General features: G+C 38.4%; 1 protein-coding gene across 2 annotated transcripts in view; it reads right to left on the reverse strand.

Moving 5' to 3' along the window:
- The window catches only part of FGFRL1 (fibroblast growth factor receptor like 1), a 108,605-nt gene that overhangs the window by 42,623 nt on the left and 41,979 nt on the right, over nucleotides 1–24,003 (reverse strand). For both annotated transcript variants that reach the window (XM_072406590.1, XM_072406589.1), the window contains exon 3: nucleotides 1,316–1,588. In XM_072406590.1, the coding sequence (XP_072262691.1) occupies nucleotides 1,316–1,588 (273 nt within the window). The remainder of the gene's footprint in view (nucleotides 1–1,315; nucleotides 1,589–24,003) is intronic.

Below are 24,003 nucleotides of genomic sequence, written 5' to 3' on the forward strand. Positions count from 1 at the left end.
TCAGTGCTCCCTTAAGGGCTGTAAAAGAGGCCAAGCAAACTGCCATTCAAAATACTTAGTATTTCAAATATAATGTTGAACACAGGAAAAAAAATAAGAAAATTAAAAACCATGCCAGCCACATTTTAATCCTTGTAGATACGCTAGATTTTGTTTTTTTCCAGTGTTCTAGTACAGCGAGCCCATGATGTTTTTTAGCAAATTGCCATGCCATATCACTAAATAGTAGACCCCTTATGACTGCTACTGTAATTGGATGGACATCCTCCGGCTCCTCCTGCCTATGCAGCAATTGTTCATTCTACTGTTGCTAAAAACAATCAATTATTAAATGTCTTTATGTAACATTAAACTAATTTTTACAAATCTCCCTAAAAGCTGGGAGCTAAATGAAGTTGCTTTTTAAAGAAGCCATTGCTGAGTAGAAAAGGCTATTTGTTTGCTAGCATGGTGCACAGATGGATCCTTGATGTGTAGAAGCAGTGGTCTCTTTGCAAAGCTTCAACACACCTCAGTCAGACCCATAGCAATCAGTAAAGCTCCAAGGCCATTGGGGAGTCAAAAAAAAAAAACAATGCTTCCACAGAAAGTTTAGTTGAGCCTTGACCATGAATCTCAACACGCAAATCCTAACAACTAACTTTACTTAATGCAGAACATTCAACTTACCCCCTCCCGTAGTAACCACTGAACCAAATCCTGCGTTGAAAGATACTAGCAACAATCTCTTAGCACTAAAAGGTATCAATCCAACTAGACTATGCTAGCTTTATTGCTTCTCAGCCAGGAATCAAGGATTAAACTTTGGTAAAGAAACCCACTTTAACCGAACAAGATGCTGTGCATCAGGTCTCCAGTATTCACCAAAAGGAGATTGTTTCTGGGGTTAATAATCTTTTAGGTGAGTGTTAGAGATAAAGAAAAGAATGCTGATGATCATCTGGATCTTTTGGAGAACATGATGATTGATGACCTACACTGGAAAATGTTGTCAGACATCAATGCCAGGATCCAAAGTGTCTCCTTCTATTATAGTATTTGTCCCATAGTACCGGTTCTATTTTGAATTTGGAACTTGTATACCAGTCCTGTATTTAGAACAGGACAAACTTGCCAAAAACAGTGGGTTGTATACTGGCAATTTGTTCATTTTCAGAACCTAACCTGCTAATATAACAAACTAGTTCCTGCTAACTGGAGAACATAGATGAATACATATTTGGGTATTCCAGTCCCAATTTTGTAATCCTACTCATTTCAAGGTAAAGAAAATAGACCAGTTCAGAAAACACATCATCATTTGTAGGTCACTCACCTATAACAATGAGGGTGTAATTCACATTGACGCTTCCAAACCCATTGGTGGCCTTACAGATGTAGCTTCCAGCGTCCTCTCTTTCAACATCCTTAATTTTCAACCCTTGAACGTAAGTCCTGAACCTCGTCCAGCCGCTATGGATTGAACGTCCATCTTTCATCCACATTGTAAGTGGCGGAGGGTCACCCTCTACCGGGCAGAGAAGTTTTATAGTCCTTCCCAGTCTTACAGTTTGCCGGTGAATAACTTTATCTGAAATCCGTGGAGGACCTACAAAAAAATAAGAAGAAAGTAATGTAAATGGAATTTACACAAGAATGTCAATTATTTCTATATAATCAATCTATCAGAAATGTGTGCACAGTTTTTAGTATGAACTTGCATATAAGAGGAAGCATTTACTTGGATGACCCTTGGATGACAAACAAAGATGGTTCTATTATTCAAGATAGAAAAAAAGATAAAAGGCATTGTCCAGGGGAGTACTGTGATCTGTAAAGAGGTAATAAATATCTGGGAGTGACAACATATATGTGCTCCAAGGTACAGAATGCATAGGGAACGCTGGAACCCAGATGGTCAAAAATAAATCTTTGCCCAGCAATAGAGGTAGCTCTGTATTCCTCTTCCTTCAACCCTTACATCCCAAGTACAGATGATAACAGGCCTACCTTAAGGAGTGCATTATAAATGGGTTAGTCCATTAAAAGTTAATATTTGAGGGTTAGATAGATGCTAGGGTTTTTGTTTTATTTTCAAGGCTACATAACAGCATATTAGCTGTTAATTCCCAACCAGAGGGCATGAAGTGGGTGACAGACAAATGGAGTCCCCAAAAAAGATCTGGGAGTCATATGACTGACCAACATGTACAAGAAGTATTAGGTGGATCATTCTGTTTTTAAGCTGACCCAGTTGAGCGAATTCTTAAACTACTCTGTTTTGTTGATGGTTTATTTATATTGTTGACATCATTTTAGACATTCGTCAGCACTGAGCCAGCAAACTGCATGATTCTGCATTCGGACACTTCATGTGGTTTTCATAGTGTGATGCGCCTACGCTGCACTCTGTGGAAATGTGATACAACTTATTTCAGCGTTTGCTGAATCGCTGCCCTTTGGCTGCCTACTTTATTTTACACTTCGGAACCCACTGGCACCGGTCCCCAACTAAGATTACAGATGGACATTTTGCAACGTGGTGAAAGAAAAAATGGACAGAACCAGCACAGGAACATTCATTTGTAGATGGCTTATTTTTTTACATTCTCATGACTCACAGATTGTCAATCCCAATCAATCAAACTTTTTATCACATTGTGGGTGCCAAGAAAAAAAATTGGTGGAAATAAAAGCGAATGGCTTCCCACAGCAGGAGTTAGAGAGATAGAAAATTAATTCCAGCACCTGCTAGGCTATGAACAATATAACCATTTATTTCTTCTTTTTTTATCTGAATGTTGATTCATGAAGAAACAGAAAAGTTTTTTTTTCCTTCTGCAGCCCCCAGTTTTTTTAAGATTGGGAGCTGGCAAAAAAAAGGTTTTACTTGAAGCACCTCTGGAAGTGAAAGGCGGCATTGCAAATCCATGCATTACAATATTACACCTAGGAAGATGGTTCATGGCAAACCTAAATGAAGCTATTCTTTTACCAAATGAGTGCTAATTATAAAAAAATATGTTGCCCTTTTATTTATTGTAAATTAAGTCTGTTGTGGTAGTCCATTATATATAGTATTTTCATATATACTTAAAGTAAACAAAACAAAGGAGATGGTCAAGCCTCATCTGGGTATGAATTGGAAGAATGGGGAAGTAAAGCTACGTACACACTTCCAATTATTATCGTCGGAAAACGAACGACGAACGTTCCTGCACGATATATACGAACGATCGTATAGCACCGATCCTGCACATAGAGGTAACGACACGATCGTTCGTAGATATTGTACACACAATAGATACGATCGTTTAAGCGATAGAGGAACTATGTGCACGACAGGAAAGTGAACGGACGTTCGTTCATCACGCATGCTCTGAACATGGACGATCAACGAACGACCGTACACACGAACGATGTTCAACGATCGTCGTCCAATCCGATCCGCCGGTCCGGTCGTTCGTTTCCAACGAGTTTCCTCGTTCGTCGGCGTCGTTGGTTACTTTTTTACAAACGATTTTTTGCCCAATCGATCGTTCGTCGTTCGATTAGAACGATAAAAATTGGAAGTGTGTACGCACCTTAAGACTGTAAGAAGTAAGACCCTCTCTTCTATGTAGATTATTCTCAAGTTAGGAATCACTTGAAGGAAGAAATTACTCAACTGTTATCAGATTTCCTTACAAATGGCTGTTGTCTAGATGAAGTGAGACTTTGCTCCACCAGTGCATATTCAATAGTGGATAGCATTAAGTCAATACGTTAATGAAGAATCACTATAAATACATCTCACAAGTAAAACATGATCAATAGCTACACAATGACAATTACAAAAAATAGGAGACAAAACCAGAATTCTTCACTGGTCAATCATTATTCAATGTTTGATTGCCGTAACTTTTTACCAACTTTAGATACAATAATTAAATCTATTGTAATACAGATGAATTATGATGGATAGTACATGGAATATTTTATTATAAAGAATTGATTTCGATTTCGATCAGCACATCGAAACAGATAATTACAAAATATATGCATTATACTAATGTTACTAAGGAGAAAAGATTAATAGATACTCAGTCCAGGTTATCGTTAAGTCAACATAATTACCCACAGAAATTTGTCTTTTAATGTAGCGGCTTATCACTGTATACATTTAATACATCAGCTGCTTAACTGCAGCTAAAACTCCTTCACGTAAAGATAGTGGCTCATATCTATGCAGCTCTGGTATGTTCAGCGACAAGCTGGCACATACATATGCTTGTAACAGACTCTCAAATGACCGGATTGGGAATAAGCAGGCATCATGACACAAGGAGTAATCTACACAAGCTGTAATCATAGTTGACCATGCGAAAACCAATACATTTATAGCGTAACCCACATTTCTGGCAATAAAACTGAGTGATGAGATACATCATTTTGTATGTAAGATTCATTACCTATATACCAATCCAATAAAAAAGGACATTTTCATTATGGACCAAATGACTGATTTTTTTAGCTGCTGGGCATTCATTGGAAAATTCACTAGTTTGATAACAGAGCTTGTGTTTCTCATGCGTTGACATACATTTGTCACACATTTGGTAAGCACTTGACAAGCTTTTTTGCCGCCTGTCAGCAAGTAGCTATGTAACCAATTCCCCTAGAAAATCAACTTTCAAAATGTTGTAGAAGGATTTTCATAAATTTCTATTTCAGGCGTTAAAAAGTGTCCACAGGCTCCAATACCTGCTAAATGTTGTTTAACAAAATACTCGTCTTCACAAACACATATGCCTGCACGTTCAAGGCTAAACAAGGCATTTGGCAAACATTTTGATGACTTTTAGAGTGTCTAATAATAATATTCACATGAAGAAGTCTATACAAAGTACTTTGACTAGTTGGCAGTGTTTGCCTTGTAGGTTGACCGAGTCTTTTGCCTTTTGTCCAACCTGGACTTTTCGTTCTACGATGTAAAAAGCAGATCTCTGAAGATCTGGCTGTAACAATGTAACACTGGTCTACCACAATTTAAAACAGTAGTTTATCGATCTTTACTAATCACAAATGCTTCCTATTGAGGAACCGCTGCACTTTATTGTGCTTGCTCATCACTTCACACATCAAGCCCAATTTATTAAAGCTCTCCAAGACTGGAGAAGATAGACTATCGTGGAGGAACCTTGGTGATCCAGCAAGCCTTGATTGGATCTGGCCCAGGATTTAAAACATTTGCCAACTAATCGCGAATGATTTCTTTATGAAATTCATTCTATGTTTGCTTGAATAACCCAGGTTCTCCAATCATAATCCATATACTCCAGTCTTGGAGAGCTTTAATAGGACCATCATATTTGATGCCTTCAGAATGAAGACCCCACTACCACCACCTGCCACAACAAACCAACTTTTGTTTTAAGAATATGCCACATAGAATCCATTATTACAGTGGAATATGTTCATATTTCATGAAATGAGTCATGAAATGTTTTGTTTATGTAAAAAATTCCAAGATGACTAATAGTAGAATATTAACATTTTTTACCACTGTTCAGACTCTTTTAGTACCTCATTTACATCAGATATCTGGATCACTGCTGTACACTGCAAGTAATTCACAGGAGGGTCTAGTGCAGTTCCCCCCCCCCATCTGACTTTCACATATATTCTGGTTTAAGGTTTCAAAATGTCATCCAATCATGTGCAGGACTATTTAACAAAAAGGAGCTTCTTCTTCTTCTAATGAATGGAAAAGTTCATGCAACCTCACTTCAATACCACCCATATTAAACACTAGTAAATTGGGCAGAAAGCATTCATTATCTGGGTGGCCTTATAAGCCTATATAGCAAAATAGATTCTCTATACAGCACTACTCAGTTGAAAGAAGAATGTTGTAAGCTTTTAAGTTCCTGTGCATTCTGCCAGTGCTTGCTTGGTGGACTATAAAACATCTCCCATATATGAAGAACAGGAAAATGTGAGGTGTCCTTTTAGTACTGCCCCAGGGCAACAATACTGTTGCTCCATAGAAATAGTATGGTAAGTGAGTGCTGTCATCTTAGAACAGGAAGCATTTTACTAGCACGATCATATCTAAGTAAAGGTTAAAAAAAAGACTAAAACAATTATTGCAGACATGCCTTTGTTTATACTAATTTAACACTTAAACCTAATTTAGCTGGTCAGTCTGCATACAAATGTGCCAATGTATTGAGATCTGTGAGGGGTAAGCAACTGCAATGTCAAATCTTTAAAAAAAAAACTTGTTTGGATCGTCCACCTGTCTTGCTGAACAGCTGGGTGGTTTCAATGTATATTTCCACTGTGAATTTTAATGGGCCCTATCCGAAAATCGCAATCCTTGCCAATGCAAACACAAACTCCCCGGACACATAGAAGGGGTGTTTGATGCCATAGTAGCAAGTGATGAAGATACTGTATATCAAAGCATTGCTCGGGTCATGTGCAGCGCCGTATCTCATTGCTATGTGTGTTCTTTTATATTTACATTACAAGAGGTTCTATTTAGTGGGTAAAGGTTTCTGATAGTTACAAGGTTGCAGAATATATCAGTATTAACGTGAGAACTGCAACAGAAAAATAGTTTATTGCAAGAAAACTGCAATAGAAAACTCAACAATTTTTATATTTTTCTGCTTTTAATTATTTCAAATCTTTAGCCTCTACTATGTGCTAAAAATTCCCACTGTTTTTCAATCTAACCCCACAAGGGTTGTCCCACCAATATTTTCCAACGCTATGTTTAGCCTTTTGTCTACATTCGTGTTACAAACACAATGCATTTTTGGCACAGAATGTATTTGCAAATCTTGTCAATTTTACAAGTCATTTTAGGAGATGGCAGATTCTAGAAAACCCATATGGTAATTAAATATTTACATTTTCTACTTCGATGATTTAGTACAAGTATGGAGTTCAGGTGTTCTGATCTCCTAATTTCTGGCCTGCTTGCTTGTTCTAGATTCAGTGATTAAAAGTACTGAAGACACAGACAGGAAGCCAACATTTCAAAAGATCCTACAAGATTGAGGACAGGAGAGTAAAGAAATTAGGAGGGGCCCTAAAGGGAGCCTAACCAAGAACCAAATATAAAAATAGGTCAATGCAAAATGTCTAAAGTAAATCTGTTTGGTCTCATTCAGTTTGATATTGGTCCAGCTCACATAATTGCTACGGCCCATATATTTATATATCTTTTTATCTCCATGACTGTTTATAATACGTTTATATTAGGTGATGGAAAAGAATGTAACAGGAATGTGGCCCTTACAGTCAGCAAGGCCTGAGACTTGTTATTCACATATGGCTCACATACTGATGGAGCAATAGATCCTAGGAGACTATTTGCCGCATTTCAGTTCAAAGTGGACTTTATTAACACATTAAACATAATTACAAAGCGGAAATTCCAAAGAAGGGGACATAGGCTGGCCAGTTCTTTTGGGGAAATTTTGGGGAATTTATAGTACCTATACTATACGCAAATGTACAAAATGATCTTATAGCTCTCGAGTGATATCACAGAGTAATGTGGCATTTTCTGACACACAGAAACTAAGAAATAATCCAAAATCTGGGTCATGTAAAGGTTCCGCTTTATGCTGAAAGTGGGGGTAACACAATCTACACTATCCACAGTGCAAAGCAGCAAGCTTTAAATGAGTAGGACTTTGACATTTGGCATCTCATTGGTGGCTGGGAGTGTGTCCATTGCCAACATGAACAATGCCTTCAAAAATCCGTCGGAAGACCCAGCACTTTCATACAGGAGGCTGGAAATGGGTGAAATTGGCCATTGGAAGGCAACACAACTAGGTAAGATGTATTCAAAATTTCTCTACAGTATGCTTGTCCTAGGTATTTAAAGGTATTGAACACACAAAAGTCTAGAATATTTTGTGGCACCAAAACAGTGGCCCTAGAAAGAAAAGTTGACGTCTAGATTGCAACAGATAACATAAGGCTTTCTAAAGGCCATCTGTGAGTTTCCTCACTTCCGCAACAGACAAGGTTAAGTCCGTCTTTGCTGCGTCCAGATTTATTTATATATTTTTCATAACAATGTCATCACTATACATCAAAGCCTGTGAGGAAAGCCATTCAGGGAAGGCCAGAGTCTCAATGTCTATGCACGCCAGGCAGGTGTCTGCCATGTTGAAACTGGCCCGTCTTCCTAATACTATAGAACAGCTGACAGAAACTCTACCTGGTAGGTGGGGCCTCGGCAAACTATATGTACACAGATCCCCGGAACGCACACACTATTTATTGAGGTTGCAGCAGATCCTTTCCCCCTTTCTCAATATAGCCAAGACTTAAAATGGTACATTCAATTACTTGGCCTGACTCCAGTTATATTCAGAGAGAGAAAAAGGAGATCAAAGCAGCATGTCTTTTTTAGCTTAAGTACACAACTAGCAGGATTGTTTATGTAGAATTCCGACATTGTGAATAGCTTCTGCCTGTCAGCACTTAACATCCATTTTTTTTTGGATAGCACCACAAAGAGAATGCAAGAGGTTTAACCACTTTATCACCCAAGTCACAGAGTTCTAAACAGTCCTGCAGTTATTTTCCATAATGCTACGGGATATGGACTACTATGAATACTTGCTGTAGATTCTAATGGCTAAGCTGTTTAGAGCTTCAAATCTAACCTTTTGTGTGATTTTCTTCCTATAGACCTTCTACTAAAATATAACATTCTGGGCACCTTGCCAAAATGATCAAAATATGCAAACGATCAAAAACAATGATAGATAAAAAAAGAAATAAACTAGAATGATACTTACTTTACCTCTGCTTTGCATTGTTGGGGGTAACATCACTGTACTTCTGGGAAAATTCACATGGAGCACAGAGCAGGTGAATCACACAAGAAGATACTTTAGTATCGAAGAGTGTCATTTTATTGCTCTGTGTTCCAGATATCCTCCTAGAAAGTCAAAGACATCACCCTTGTCTAAGTGCCCTAGGTAAACAAATTAAGGTAAATGCATGTTTGTCATCAATTTTTGGCAGCCTTATGTTTATAAAGCTTTGTAGGAAATGGGTGAATAGTGGAAAGAGAACAGTTCGTGCTTGTTGCCTGAGATGACTTTATAAAATGAAAAATGATCACGTTTGTGCTACTACAGCAAATAGAACAAATCAGAAGGTCTTAATGCCTATAATGGCAAAGACAGTTTGGATCTGCGTGAAACTCTACGGCACAACCTTATTCAGCCTACAGAGCGTTCTGTGCTCCCCGTCTGTCATAAACAAAGCAAAGCTCCTTTTAAGTCCTACTATGTTGGGATATAAACTGTTTAAATAGCTCCTGGCATAAAGTCTGTCATTGTGGATGAAGCCATCAGAGGAATTCTTTCTATGAAACAGAAGCTGCACTATACTGCTGATGTGGAGGACATATACAGAGTTTAAAGACCAAAAGATCTTCTTACACACATATCATGTATGCAGTAATTGGAAATCCACTTGTATCATCACTCAAGAAACATCAAATACTCTACATGTAAATGCATGCGTGCATGCATGTATGTTACGGCCATATTTGTTTAACAATGATTGTTTAACGCCTCCAGGCAGCTGGTAATGCATAGCAGCCAAATTAGCTGCTAACCTTTCAGGTAAAGAATAGAGCCATTCCAACTGCAGCCACAGCCACTAGCAAATGCATGCACACAATAGTTCTCAACTGTTCCCATTGAGTTGAATGGGAGCGTTTGGGAGTGTTGTGACTACAGTCAACTGCAAGAAATTATTGACCCACCCACCAAAATCACTAAACAACGGACACAACTGACTGCTGTTGATTCTTAATAGGAAATAGTAGTTGCAGAGGGTCGCTTACTGCCTAATGTTCTCCCCTTCTCTCCACAGAGTAGAACGGAGCTAAATGTCTACCAGTCATTGGAAACAATCCTGTTTTCAGGAACAATTATTAAGTGTGTGAACATTGATTTAGGCTTTAAGTGACTGTAAAACTGATTTGGACATTAACATAATAACATAAATGTATGTCTAATTATTCAAAATGTCTAACTTTACTATAGCAGCCCTTCAATTTCTTTTATTCAACCTCAGTTCTACGAATACCATCATTTAATTTGTATTTAACCAACCTTAAAACCACTTAATTTCAACCAATCCCAAGTAAAATTTCTTGACATGCCAGGACACTAATGGAACTTAATCTTTTAGGTTGAGTCCAAAATCTACAGAGGTAAAAGAAAAAATCTGGTTTTCTATCAGTATCATTGGTATTACAAAGTATTTTGGGGAAATGTTCCAAGCTGCTATTACAGTAGTAAATGGCATTAACATTGCTGGTAAAGAATGTATTTTACCCACTAAACACACAATTGCAAGACATCTTGTTTATGTTAGAACAAATGTACAAAATGAGAAGTAAGAACTGTGTTTCTTAACACGGAAGTCTTCTGGACCATACCAATTTGACAGGTCTTATTGTAATAAAACAAGGCAACATTCTTCATTTTAAAAGCAGAAATTTAGTATCGACTTTACTTGGCAGAATTGTCTTGGCATCCTCCAATTTCTGGTCATCAACCATGAGCATATTTACATTCACTGTTCAGTAGATACCATGCTTAACTGCCAAGGACTTGCAAGGGTCTTAGGAGACGGAACACCAACAAATATTTATGGAACCTAAAGTGAAACCTAAGACGCTGTTAAAATAAAGATTGCCTTTCTTGTTTTTCTCCAAAAGGAACTGACCCAGCTGCTTGGCAGATTGTCCCCTTCAAAAGCTATTAAAAAACATAGTTTTAATAGCTCGTTAGAACCACATGCTACACACCAACCATCCACAATCCAAATTTTTCCAAAGAGAGCTTATTGAATCAGTACTGACAATCGCAAAAAGGCTAGCCAAAGAAAATTCAACATGACTCCAGTGGCTGAAAATCAATATTTAAGCAGTACAAAGACAAGAAAACTGACCTAAATTAGGTTTACTTGCCAGGGTGAAAAACTGGCTATCGTGTAGTACCTATTAATCATAACGTATTACAAAACAGTATACAGTTTATCGCAGAAATACTTAAGGCATAAAGTTCTTTCTAAGGATGACTCCTTTCTGTAAGAATATTCAATGGCTAAATCTTCTCTAGTGGGAAAAAACATTCTTCTGAATTTGTATCTTCCCATACGAGGGACATATCACCACACTAAGCCAACCCTAAGATGGGCTATACGAGAGGAAGGTGTTGCACCAGCATCTAGCCAAAGTGTCTGCCTAGGCATTCAGAGACAACAATCACACCACTGATATTGTAGTGGCCTATGGCCACCCAAATTTTCTACACCACAACACTATCCTATTATGGAAGGAACTCAAGTCAGTGCAGTCAGATGAAAAATAAGATCTAATGATCACGGAAGACCGATAGAAATCTGAACAAAGAAGATTCTTCATTCTGCGGGTAAAAGTATTTCCTAATGAAACTAATGGTGCGGCATTCCAGATGTGTGCATCACATAAAGAGCCTATTAAGTCAAATCAAATGAAAGCTGACTAATGTAAAATTTTAATAAATCTTCTTTAAAATTTTCTTGTGTCATACCAACGCTAAGAGCACGGAGTCTGGCACACACGCAGATGTTCCATTATCCCCCTGCACTCGTCATCTCTTAAAAGAATATTCAGACAACACAACAGACAGATGAAAGGCTGTTTATACATGGAGGGTTCTGAACATACTTACACAACTATTCTAAATCTAAGCTTTCACTACACAGAATTGATGGTTCACAGAGTCAGATATACTATCCTTGCTTGGAAATGGCTTCTAAATCTGGCTCAGTGGCAGTAAAGAACGTGAGGGCTCATTTATCAAGACTAGAGCAAAAGAAAAGAGAAGGATGTTCGATTCCTTACCTTCATTTGAAAACTGGTTCTTTTGGATCCTAAATGGTAGGTTAAGTTTCTCTATAAAGGTTTGATAATAATACCACCAGCACATTACATGTCTTCTCAATGGGATAACAATATTGACATTAGGGGCACAAAATAGCCCCCTAAGGCATCACCGTTGCAACAGGTACATTTAATCTGTTTGCATATATCAAATTCTTATATAACAATGCCAGTGTCATGAAACCAGGATTTGTTAGCATATGAGTAACCCTACTTTTGCAGACATTGGAGTCATCTGGCATTCAGGACTAGTAATGTTGGAGTTAACACACAGAAGTGAATACAGGCTATGACTGTAATCTTATTATAAGGCCTTTTTTTGGCAGTCTTATGTGATGGGAATGATTAAAACAAAACTCCGGGAAAGATGATAAACAAACTGTTGAACATGTGAACTTTCTTAACCTGCCAAAGTATGTTTAATGCTGTTGGGTCAGTCTTGCAGCCTTGGCATCTATGGTTTAAAGCTTACTTTGGTCACCAACTTACAGTACAGCTTGTTCAAGGACCTACCATCCAACCTGCTGACGTTGGATGATCATTTTGCTCTATGCTTCCACATTTGCTGCCTGTTTCTATATTTCCTAATATGTTCTACCATAAATCCAATGTTCAGTAGATGTAACAGCTGGGGGTTTTGCAAAAGTTGTTTTGTCTGGTATCGCTCCTTAAGAAAAATGCTAATGTGATGTCTAAATGACCCAAGACAGGCCAACTTCTGCTGGGAGATGACATACAACAGGATGTGGCCGGTGAACGCAGTGTCCCAGCTGAGCCTGCTCCTGTGACATCATTCAGCAGATGAGTCTTTCCAGCAATCTGCAGCTCTGCTGGATATAAAATAGTAATTGCAGAGAGAGAGAATAGGAACTGAAAGACTTGGTTGTTTTGGCAGCCTCTGTTCTCCCTCTCCGCTGCTGAGCTCACGAGATGGCCAGAAGTCAAAGGATCGCAGTTCTCCATCAACAAATACACACTTAGGCAGGTCGCATGTTTAACTGCTAGGGCTGTCACAGGTCAATTGCAGACAACCTGGAGACAGTTTCATTTTAGTGTGCAGCCCCGGGGTTTCTGTTTTCCCTCTCCTTCTGAACACTTGAAAATGGCCTTTGCCTCCTGGGACACCTGGGGTCCTGCAGTCAAAAAGATGTACAGGATTTCAATGTAGCCTCCATGGCCTGAGCCAAGTGTGTGAATATGTAATGGAAAAGGTAGGTTACACTTAAAAATGTATTGTTCATGGAAACAATCCAAATATTTAAAGTAAATGTAAATTCAATCTGTGGATACGGTCTTAAAGTCAAATGAGCCTATAATATCCCGAGGTAACATTGCAATGAATTCCTAGTGGTAAAATATAGAAAAAGGGTGACAAAGGTAGATATGAAAGATAAAGGGTTGTAACTAAAGGAAGAGCGAGAATGCCTCAGGCATTCTCGTGAAAATTTTCTCGAAGTTCCTATGGGTCCGCGAAATTTCGGCGAAACCATCAGAAATCCAGGAAATCGCTATAGGAGGATTATGGCGGCTACATTCATAAATACAGCTGTGGGATACCTCCTGTAATTGAGTGATCCCTGGGCACTACAGGTCAGAATGAGGGCAAGCTCTCATTCTGACCTGTCGTGCCCAGGGGTCTCTCACTGAGAGGGGATTCCCACAGCTCCATTCATAAATGCAGCCGCGGTACTCCTCTCGGAGTGAGTCACGTGGCTTGCGTTTATGAATGAACGCAGCCGTGGGAAAAATAGGAGGATTTTTCCCACGCTGCATTCATTCATGAGCAGCCAGCGAGACTCACACTGTATTCCTGGATAGAGAAACTCTATTCAGGAACACATACTACAGGGCTGCAACAGCAATCAGGGGAGCGGAGCATATTTGGTAAGCGGGAACAGCCCAAATCGCTGCATGTCTGAATTAAATAAATTTGCTCGCTCATCCGTAGTTGTAACCAAACTTATTTCTGGGTATTCCAATTTTTACCCTGCAGTAACTAAATAATAAACATTATATTAGTCACCCATGCAAGATATCTGGAATTCCAAACAGTGTTAATAAGCATGCCCAGTTCTCCTTTATGAACTGCAGGACACAACTTTCCAATTTTTATAGAGATATGGAGAGGGAGTGAAAAGTTCTGTACCACTGTCCTTGGATGACAATGCAGATAAAGTATAGTAAATGAGCTTTTTCGTGTGTTACAGAGGGAATTACCAAGTAAAAATAAAGGAATAAAAAAAAAAAAAAAACCTAAAAAGATTCATTCCACCACATGCAATGCTTAGTAAACTGCAATATATTGCATTATAGTAAAATGGGTTACCAAAGCTAAAAATGAAAATATAGCATGGTCCGAATCTTCCCAGTTCTGCATTTACATTCTGCTTTGTGAACAAGTTGTATAGAGAACATTTCCTGTCCCCCAAAACATCCTTTAGTTAAAGCTTGAAACAGCTTGTTCATGGTAAAGTGGGAGGTAAAGCAAAGCAGAGACCCCCTTAAAAAATTTTGAAACAGGGTGGGTCTGCACTTTACACAGGCTTACAGGGGTATTTTGTAAGTTTTCCATGAGCAAACTTAAATAATAATTAAAAATAATAGATCTGCCCGTCTGCCTACAAATTACTGGATTTTACTAATGTTACAACAACAGCAGTGCTGCTGGCAAATGAGCTTCATAAGAGAACCATTTATAATGCTGTGATGAAAAGAATAACACAAGTCTAACATATGACCTCACCCGCTTACAAGCTGTTAATGGTGCCATAGGAAAGTTAAGAGATGACACTAGTGTTTCATTATGCCAATGACATCCAGGCAACATAACTCCATATAGCAAGGCAAGAATCCAAGAGTGAGAATTTCCTCTACTAACATGGCAGGAAACTATCGCGTCTTTTCAGCGAGTAGACATTCTGAACTATTGTAAAGTTTACCAGAAATGTATTTTTTGGGGGACAGTCACATCTTTTTAATGACTTCCTCCATTACTGCGCGACCGCATTTCATGTGCACGTCAGAAAAAGCTATAGAGAATCCTTCCTCGATCTTTAACATTGGGGAAACCTTGAAAAAAAATCTAGGTCTCAGAGAACCCCAACTATTATATCTACATTTCATGGCACATTGGTATGAAAGGGAAGACGTAGAAACAGGCATACATAACTAATGGGGATTTCGGTTTACTTTAAATAATAAAAGAAAAATTAAACAGCTAAGCTGCCTTTATTACAGCATTTACCGCTTAAAACATCCCATTAATAAAGGTAGGGCGCTGCTCTTCTAAGCCAACCTGATGCAAAATCTTTCCCGGCTTTTAGCCATTTCACGCTGTGTACTGTACAGAAAAGCAAAAGGGAGTCTAGACTATGAATGCACGTACAAAAGCATGTGTTTATTCAGGAATAACAGCGGCAAGAAAACTGGAAAGCAGCTCCAACTAGAATGGCCCGGGGGCTCCTGCAGATGTCATGAACTACTTCCTACAAATTAGCAAAGCACAATCACTCCTCAGGTTAATTACAAGACAAGGCCACACACAGAGGGTGAACAGCAGCCCTGCCAAACAGAGTACACCTCTTATTGTAAGACAGGAGACAGAGCATGAAATCCCCTGTCACAATGGCATTACATTGGCTTAGGGTAAATGTTTAGAGCTATCCTAATTTGGGGTGTATTCCTGTTTCCATGCAAACACACAGTAGTACCAACAAGACTGATACAAATTGATTGATTCTTCTCTAAATATGGAACTGGTACAATTAAATTGGTTAATGAAAACTGATATCCATACAAAACAGTGAATTGAACTACTATTAGATGCAATTGAAGGGTCAAAGAGGGGTTCCAGGGTAATAACACATCCAGATTAAGGGTTAAGAGTGAAAATCCATGAACTACTACATAACTCCAGAATGTTTCAATGTAGAGCACCAGAAGGTATACACCTAAGTGTTATAGCGTGCTAAAATGTATGTGTATTTGAATATGATGGCATGGTACGTTGGTGTACAATATACAATAAAAATGGTTTTGCGCCATTACCAGGAACTGTAGTTATGAAACTGTCCTTTAAAAAGTTGTAGTGGAAAAAGTTTGGGTCCAGCCAATTGTCCAAAAAGTTCCCATCTAGACATCTAGGTAGACAACTAAAGGTGACCAGATATGTTGCAGCCTGAATGCATCAACAGTGTTCTTTGAAGGACTGTTGAGCGAGTCCTTTGGGTACAAAGTTGTTCATGAACCTTAAGAAGGTTGTCCAAATGTACGATCAGATTGTAATTTCTGTGGACAGTTTAACCTAGGCCAACTCCAGAGTAGCTCAAAGGCAAAACATTGCCAGGACCCAACATCTTCTTGGTTTATTCCTGGTTTAAGACTAATGTAATTTATTTTGTGATATGCCTCATTGAAGCTGTAGTAACAATTGTCATCACTCTACTTAACTGAACCATGTTGTAGCTTCTACTGAATTCCTGTAAATCATAACAAGACAGATCTAATTCTGATACATGTCACTCCTTCATGGTACCAGCAGCCATGTTGTACAACATGGCCAGTCTTCAGCCCTCTACAAACTCATGGCTGAGACAAGACTTATTTTGTAAGAGTAATATTAGGACTGCTAAACTACATGGTTATCTGTCGAAACCAATCAACCAAAAAGACAATTAAAAGGGTCTGGGCACCCAATGAAGGACTCCTAGGAAGTGTGGGGGGTTGGTTTGAGAAAGGTGTTAACAAAATCTTGGAGATATGGTTTACAGTGTATCTCTAGGCATAAAGTTTTTGTTTCTTTTGGAAAGAGTTGGGAGGGTTATACACTGTTCAATAATACTGGTATCTGTGTCCACACTGGGGAGATTCACCCATATAATTGTACTGCTGATAACAGTCAGTACAAAATTGAGAGTAAATTTTACCGTTGACCTCAGAACAAGAGGTAGGGATATCTCCTGGTGGGACCATCTTTTCTGGCTTAGAAGGGATTTCCTTTGACTTTTTAAGATTTTCTATTACTTCTAGTAATACCCTTCTAGTAGTATCACTGAGACAGGTGAAAGGGAAGTTTCCCCAATGGTACACACCACAAAAATAAATTGGTACAGACTTTAAATCTTCCTTTTGCGAGCAATAAACATGACAACATCCAAACTATCCAATGATTCAGATGAAAAGAATTCACCCCATTGCTGTTGTGTGTGCCATAAAACAAGCACATCCTACATGTTCTAGGTGCTGTTTATGCAGGTTACAATGTCTTACCACACAGATATAGAATGTGGTTGGCATGTGTTTTAAACACATTTCCTATCAAATTGCCTCCTAAAACTGTACAATCGGCATGAGGAGTGAGTCATGTTAAATATGCGATAAACACCAAAAGGTGTTATCGCTCTGTTTTAGCAACACTGGGATAAACCAAGTGCTTCATCTGAAAACATGGCAAGTACTCATAGATGACTGAAGTTCAGCTTGGCTCTGAAAGGAAACACAATCGGTGTTATTCACCAAAGTTCTCAACCGAGAACCGATACGAATTCCGACAGAAACCAGTCGGATTGTACCAGTGCAGTAATCTTTTCATAATGGGCAACAAAGCAAATGATTATTCAGATCATTTAATAGGCAAGGCCTTCTAGATGTTCTAAATAAGACAAACAAATTAATTTTACAACTCAATCACAAGCAAAACCAAGATGGCTTCAACGACCAAGTGAGGAAGAAGGAGCTCAATGATATAATAGGAGATTCGGGTTTTCCCCGAGGTATTCTGGATCAAATGTATTCAAAACATTAGATATGAACTGTAGAAGTTCTCTAGCTGCACAATAAGACCTTTACCACTAAGAAAAATATTGTTTTCAATGTTATAAAAGGCTACCTACATTCCTACATATGCAGTAGGGTGTTGAGCTTCAAAATTATCAGACAACCATTATGGTATGATAAGAATTTGTTCCCATGCAATGAACCAATGATGGAAGCCACTAAGCCTGGAACAACCATATGCTTTGGAACAAATGAAGGGTTTCATATTATTAGGCTGTATCTGTGCCATATACAAGCAGTTCTGGATGTAGAGTTGGCCAAAAGACCTAAAGGAATGATTTGCATGATTCCACCCACATAAATCTCCCTTTTTAGGAATTTACGAATACCTTCTAAGAAGGCTTAGAGGGGGATTCCGTGTTTCTTTTTGGTCACCATAACCTGCTACTTTTGCCTTCCTTTAGAGACATTTCTGAGGAAACAAGGTTTTGAACCTTTGATCTTAAAGACACATTCTTTATTGGTTGGACATACGTCTATTTTTCAATATGTAACTGTCAAATGGGAAAGCCTTTTATAATTTCTTTATTGGTCAGAAATACAGTGGCCCTTTACGCAGACACTGAGAAAAAAAACTTAAGACACTGGCAGCCCAAGCCAGGAAGGGAAGTTCTGAGAATCAGCGATGGTGTGTATAAACGGTGTCTCGGCTGAATCACGTTCTTCCTCAACTTTGGACTTTTAAGCCCTAAAGAATGTGACAAAATAACCACATCCTGGATCGATGTTGTTTAATTTGTAGGAATTAAACTACAAGGAAAATGTACCACACATTTCAGTTTAAGAAAAGCATGATGTTTTGCTAATTTTTTTTTTTCAAGCAAGAAGTCGGGAGGGTTAAGAGACACAAGTGATGAGAGATCCGTTTGGCTTTCCTCTCCGCAGATTTTAGAAGACAAAAGAATCTCACTTTTCTCCCTCACTTGGTAGAAAGAGTGCCTGCCAAAAGATGACTAACCAGCCTACCTAAAGCACAATTACACTAGGAGGCCAGGAAGAAGGATCAACAAGATCAGCCAATGTAAGCTACCGAGACAATCCGTCTGCCTGCCAGGCTTTTCCTAAATTCAACACCTTTCAAAACAGATTGTTCTGCAAACTGATTCACAATGCCTCTCCTAAGCCTCAACAGCCGCGAACCTCACTCATTACAGTTCGTGCAAAACTGCCAACTGCACCAGCCACAATGTTATGCCTTTTCTAGATCTTTATAGCTCTTACAACATTCTAAATGGAATGCCATGTCTTATGTAACAAAAATAGAGAATAAAAAATACAGAAATATAATAATCAGTATCCTTAAATTAAACTGCACACCTGGTCAAAAAAGAAAAAAATGTTCAGTTTTGCAAGTTTAGCAGAATACTTTGATCTGCTACAAATCCAATGTGCTCATAGCTTCCGACAACCCTGTACTGCAATTAAAAGCAGTATTGTCAATCCTGACCAGTTCTTGCTACTGGAAAACATGCATCCCTTCTAATATCTATAACATAAAGCAGATGTTTGCTGTAGACCAATAGAGGAGAATAGGCCAAAAAGACAATACTGCCTGGGACTTTAAATTATTAGAGGCAGCACTGTTAGTTTAAAGAAGTTGAGAGCTCAATGCATTTTAGCAAGCACTTTAATATTGACATATATAAATATAGAGCAAACTGGCCATTGAACGTTTCATTTCCCTCAGGTAGAAATTTAAACAAGTCCCAAAAGCAAGCAAATTGCAACCTTTTATGTATGTATTCGACTATTACTTTTTTACTATATTCAAAGGCATCCATGCAAACGTGAAAAGCATGTGATCTGAGACAGGCTCATGTGAGGACGTGTTTCATTGAAGAATAAAATCCATAGACACAGGAACAGTCAGAAGCGTTTAATCTAGTGGGTGTAGCCTGGCATCGGAACAGAGCCTCTGAACAAGAGTGGGATTTGGGTATGGACATTGTTGTGTTAGTTCAACTCAGAAAGTAAAAGCTTTTTCTATAGTTTTTGTTATGTATTTCATGCTGTCTGCACTTTCTGTCTCGGTCAAAAAGCCTGTGTTGGTTACTTTGCAGATAAAGAAAAGCTTTTGATCGTCTGATTGCTGTAGGTGAAGATTTCACATTCACCCAAAGTCTTTTTAAAAACAATCTGTGCTATTTGTCCTAAAAAAATATATAATAATAACAACAATATAACGAAAGACAAAAACACACCTTGGGCTAAATTCTATATCTGCCCAATGGGTAGGGTAAAATGAAGTTAAAAAGGTAAATCTTGCCCTGTTCAAACTTGAGACAAGTAGCATCGGTAGCATGGTGGGCCTATAAATTTAATATTGTTCCCTGATCCGTCAGCCAGAACGGCCCCAGGCACCCTTGGGTGAATTTGTGGGCAGGTAATATTCAGGTTTTTACAAATTCTTAACACATTCATTACTGACCCCAGCAGCTGCAGGTACTGAGGACTGATCCATCCTCAAAGTTTACAAATGATGTAACAGCACCAGTCCCTGCTTTCCCTTCCAGTGGTCACTCAGCAGCTCATCTCTCCCCTCAAGCTGTGTCTCAGCAGCTCAGCTCTCCATGTTTGGTCAGTTCTACACAGAACAATTCAGAGGAACAAACATTTTGCAGTATTAATAAGCATAAGTACAGGAAAAAACAGCTACCCCCACCTACCTATATAACCAAAACAAAAAATCTTTGCTAAAATAAGGTATATACCTACAAATGCAAAAAAAGCAAAGCTGTGGGGGGATCCATTAGGCCCACCCACTACAGCCTAAAGAAATCTCCAGAAGAGCAAATACAAGACCAGTTAACCCTGCACAACTAGAGAGTAACTGGTTATTATTACATTATGTTTTTGCAAAGTATCATGTTGGATTAGCACACAGGTGTACAAGAATCACACAAAGGACATCAACATTTAAGATAAGCTTAATTCCCCAGATGTACATTTTTCTGAGCAGGAGTGGCTTGGTTACCATACAATTCCATGGCATTTATAGGCGCACCAGATACACAAGCTTTAGTTAAAATATTTCCTATTTCAGGCAATCTTGTGGTCTCCCCTGCCTGGGTAATCTAAATAATGCTTGACAGTTTCAAATCTCTTCAAAATCCCTAAAAGAAAGCAGATCCAACCTAAAGGATGACACACATCCAGCTGGTGAGGAATGTGAACATGGCCTGTAATGATGCATGCTGTAATGATGAGTAATAAAGTTCTGTGATTCAAAAAGCAGCTCTACCCTGTATGAGTCACTACCGCCACTTGTAAAATGTAAGGCGCCATTGTAAGATCCCCGTCCCCTTTGGTCCAAACCCTAAAATGTTCTAATGAAACAATAAACATAGCAAAATTCTGTAAAAAAACAATGGCATGCTAGGGATAATAATATTGTTTTTTAATCACTTATCTCCAATTGCAATAATCATTTTCACAAAATTTTTAAGACCATAGTCAAAATGAGAAGGAAACAAACCACACAGAAGGCTGCAACGGCCGGTGGAACTACAGTAAATACGGTGGCTTTCTTCCTTTTATTATAATGCTAGGATAACCTCTCATGTTCTCCTGTCATTTCCTGTTTTGATAGCAGTATGCTGCAACACTTTACAGAATATTCAGAACAATTTCCATGGCCATTTTTACTGCCCTTGTTTAACACAGCATTCTTTAGTTTTACAAGTCTTTTAGTCCTAGTAGAATAGATAAAAGGTTGGCACAGATCTAAAAAGCCCCTTTTTTTCTATATATAGGGCTTAGAGTGGTTGGTTGGAGCATCTGTATATTAATGATGCATGAAATGACTATAACAGATGACCTCGGTCTATGAACCCTGTAGGAAAAAAAAAAATCTACTGGATATGCATGACATTTTCAGACGGCCTTGGTTGGGTATATTCATGTGTAGAAATTGTTCAATGAAAACAAATTGGAATGAGCCGAGCAACTGTGTTAGATCATGTGACCCTCCTTTTCCTAACAGAAAGTTCAGACCGCGGTCATTTACTATTACAGTTTTTACAATGTGTGTGTGTTGTATTATAGTATTTATTTGTCTTAAAGTGACCCTTACTTTACTAGTCATATAAAATGGTCACTTAACTCACCTCGCCTACAGAAACATATACTCTGCTTTTCTCTTTAACTGCCTATCTATTCGATCATGTAACCTACAAAGTGAAGGACTTCAGCCAATAACGAGGCACTGGGCCAATAAAGAGGCACCGGTGGAGTGACAAGTAATGTGGCCAGTTGGTCAAATGGCAACCTATACCTGGTTATTTTACTATATTACCAAATTTGCTTACTGCTTTCTTTATACATAGTTTGCTTTGAACTGTAAGCATTAAAAGCTGAAGCAAGTCAGATGGAGCCTGCTTTTTTTCCTGGCTGATGGACATCCATCATCATCTAGCTGTTTCCTCCCCATTTGAACTGTCCCTGGACCACCACTTGGACCCACCTCTATATGACCCTTTATCTTGACTATCATATGCAGATGAAAAGGGTCATGATAACAACTAAAAATCTTAGCAATGTCTATCAGAAAACACGAAATTAAAGAATACGTCTCTTTCACATAGTCTACTGCTTGGGACTATTGTCCACAAAGTTGCACAAAATCATCACATCTTATCTGAAATATAACAGGACAATGATGAACCCATAGTTATCGTGGGGACAACCAATCTCCAGGCTGGAGTCTGATATATTCTTCTCCCAGAAGAACTTTATATTGAAAACCTTAAGATTCTATCAACCTTTGTCAATAAACGCCCAAGAGATGCTTCACATTCCAAGAAAGTCCCGATGAAGAATGCCCCACACTGAGCAGGTTATCAGCAGTGAAACCTGGAAGGTAACTGATCCCACTGTCATAATCGATGGCATAGAATAGGCACACCAAGGCTACAAAGCCTCTTTATTTACTGCATCTCCTTCCTTGGTTTCAGCTCCAATACCTAGCCAACTGGGAAGTGCTGTGTGGAGCTGGACGCCGGGCCTATCAGGTAACTAATGCTCAGCTGCGATATGGACTTTGTATCTTGAAAGAGACAGCCATCCTTTGAAGAACATGATCCGTGCTGTCACAATGGTAGGGGAAGAAAAAAAAAAAAAGATCTGCTTCATTGACTTTTTTTTTTAGGATGAACCGCTAAACTATATCAGGAAACTCATCAAGTGTTTTTTTTCTAATTCAAACCAATTCACATGGTAATGGTCAAGAATCACCGAGTCTTAGGGGACAGATGGAAGGCTTTAAGTTTCTTCTTCAGTCATCCAACACAACAAAAGGATCTTTATTGATCTGAAACATCTTAGGATTTCTTGGTGTCTATAAAGAGCTACCTAATGTAAAAAAACAAGCTAATCCAATAATAAAACAACAACAACTATGTTAACTGTAGCAAGCATAAAAGTAATATACCTCAAATGTGCACTTTCAATTTTAAAGCATTGTCAAGACCTATAGGTTTAAAGCATATCTAAAGCCTAAACTATTTTTGATTTGTCATAAGTAGAGAATGATTAAAGTCTCAAGAGAGGAAAGAAAAGGAGAGTGATTGGCATGGGTGAAGGAAAGGATAACGTTAATCGAACCATATTTTTGAAGTAGAATGACTCTTTAAATTCCTTGACTGATAAAAAAACAAAAAGAAAGTCCTGGCTACTTTTTTTAGACCTGCACAATATTAAAACAGAAAGACGTATGGGAATGTGTCTCTTCTTTCTACTTCTTTCTAGCTATTGAGACGCATATTTAGATAAGCTGAAAGCCTACTTATCAGAAAACATTCAGGGGGAACCAACACAAACAGCCTGGACCAGCTCACAATGGCTAACGCAGACTGGAGCAAACAAAACCTGGAGACTCTCTTATCCTAGACTCTCCTATATATGGAACACAGATTGACTAACAAAACAATCCAGGCTCTAGCCCTGTTTTCTGGATACATTTTATTTTTCCTGTAAACAATCCATCCACTTTACATTTGATGCATTCTTTAGTTTCTCGTATACATTTTCGACAACTACATTACATTAAAGCATTTATATATTAACTAAAAAAAATAGGTAGACATATATTTCAGATGCAACTAAAGTTACTTAATCTGTCATGATATTAGTCTCTTGTAGTCATCTCTTTCACTGGCCAATAGAAGGAGGTGAGAAAGAAACAACCTGTATTATCTAGGTGCAGTAGTGGAAAGTCAGGTCACCAT

Source organism: Pyxicephalus adspersus, chromosome 3, assembly GCF_032062135.1.
Source record: "Pyxicephalus adspersus chromosome 3, UCB_Pads_2.0, whole genome shotgun sequence".
Classification (NCBI taxonomy): Eukaryota; Metazoa; Chordata; class Amphibia; order Anura; family Pyxicephalidae; genus Pyxicephalus; species Pyxicephalus adspersus.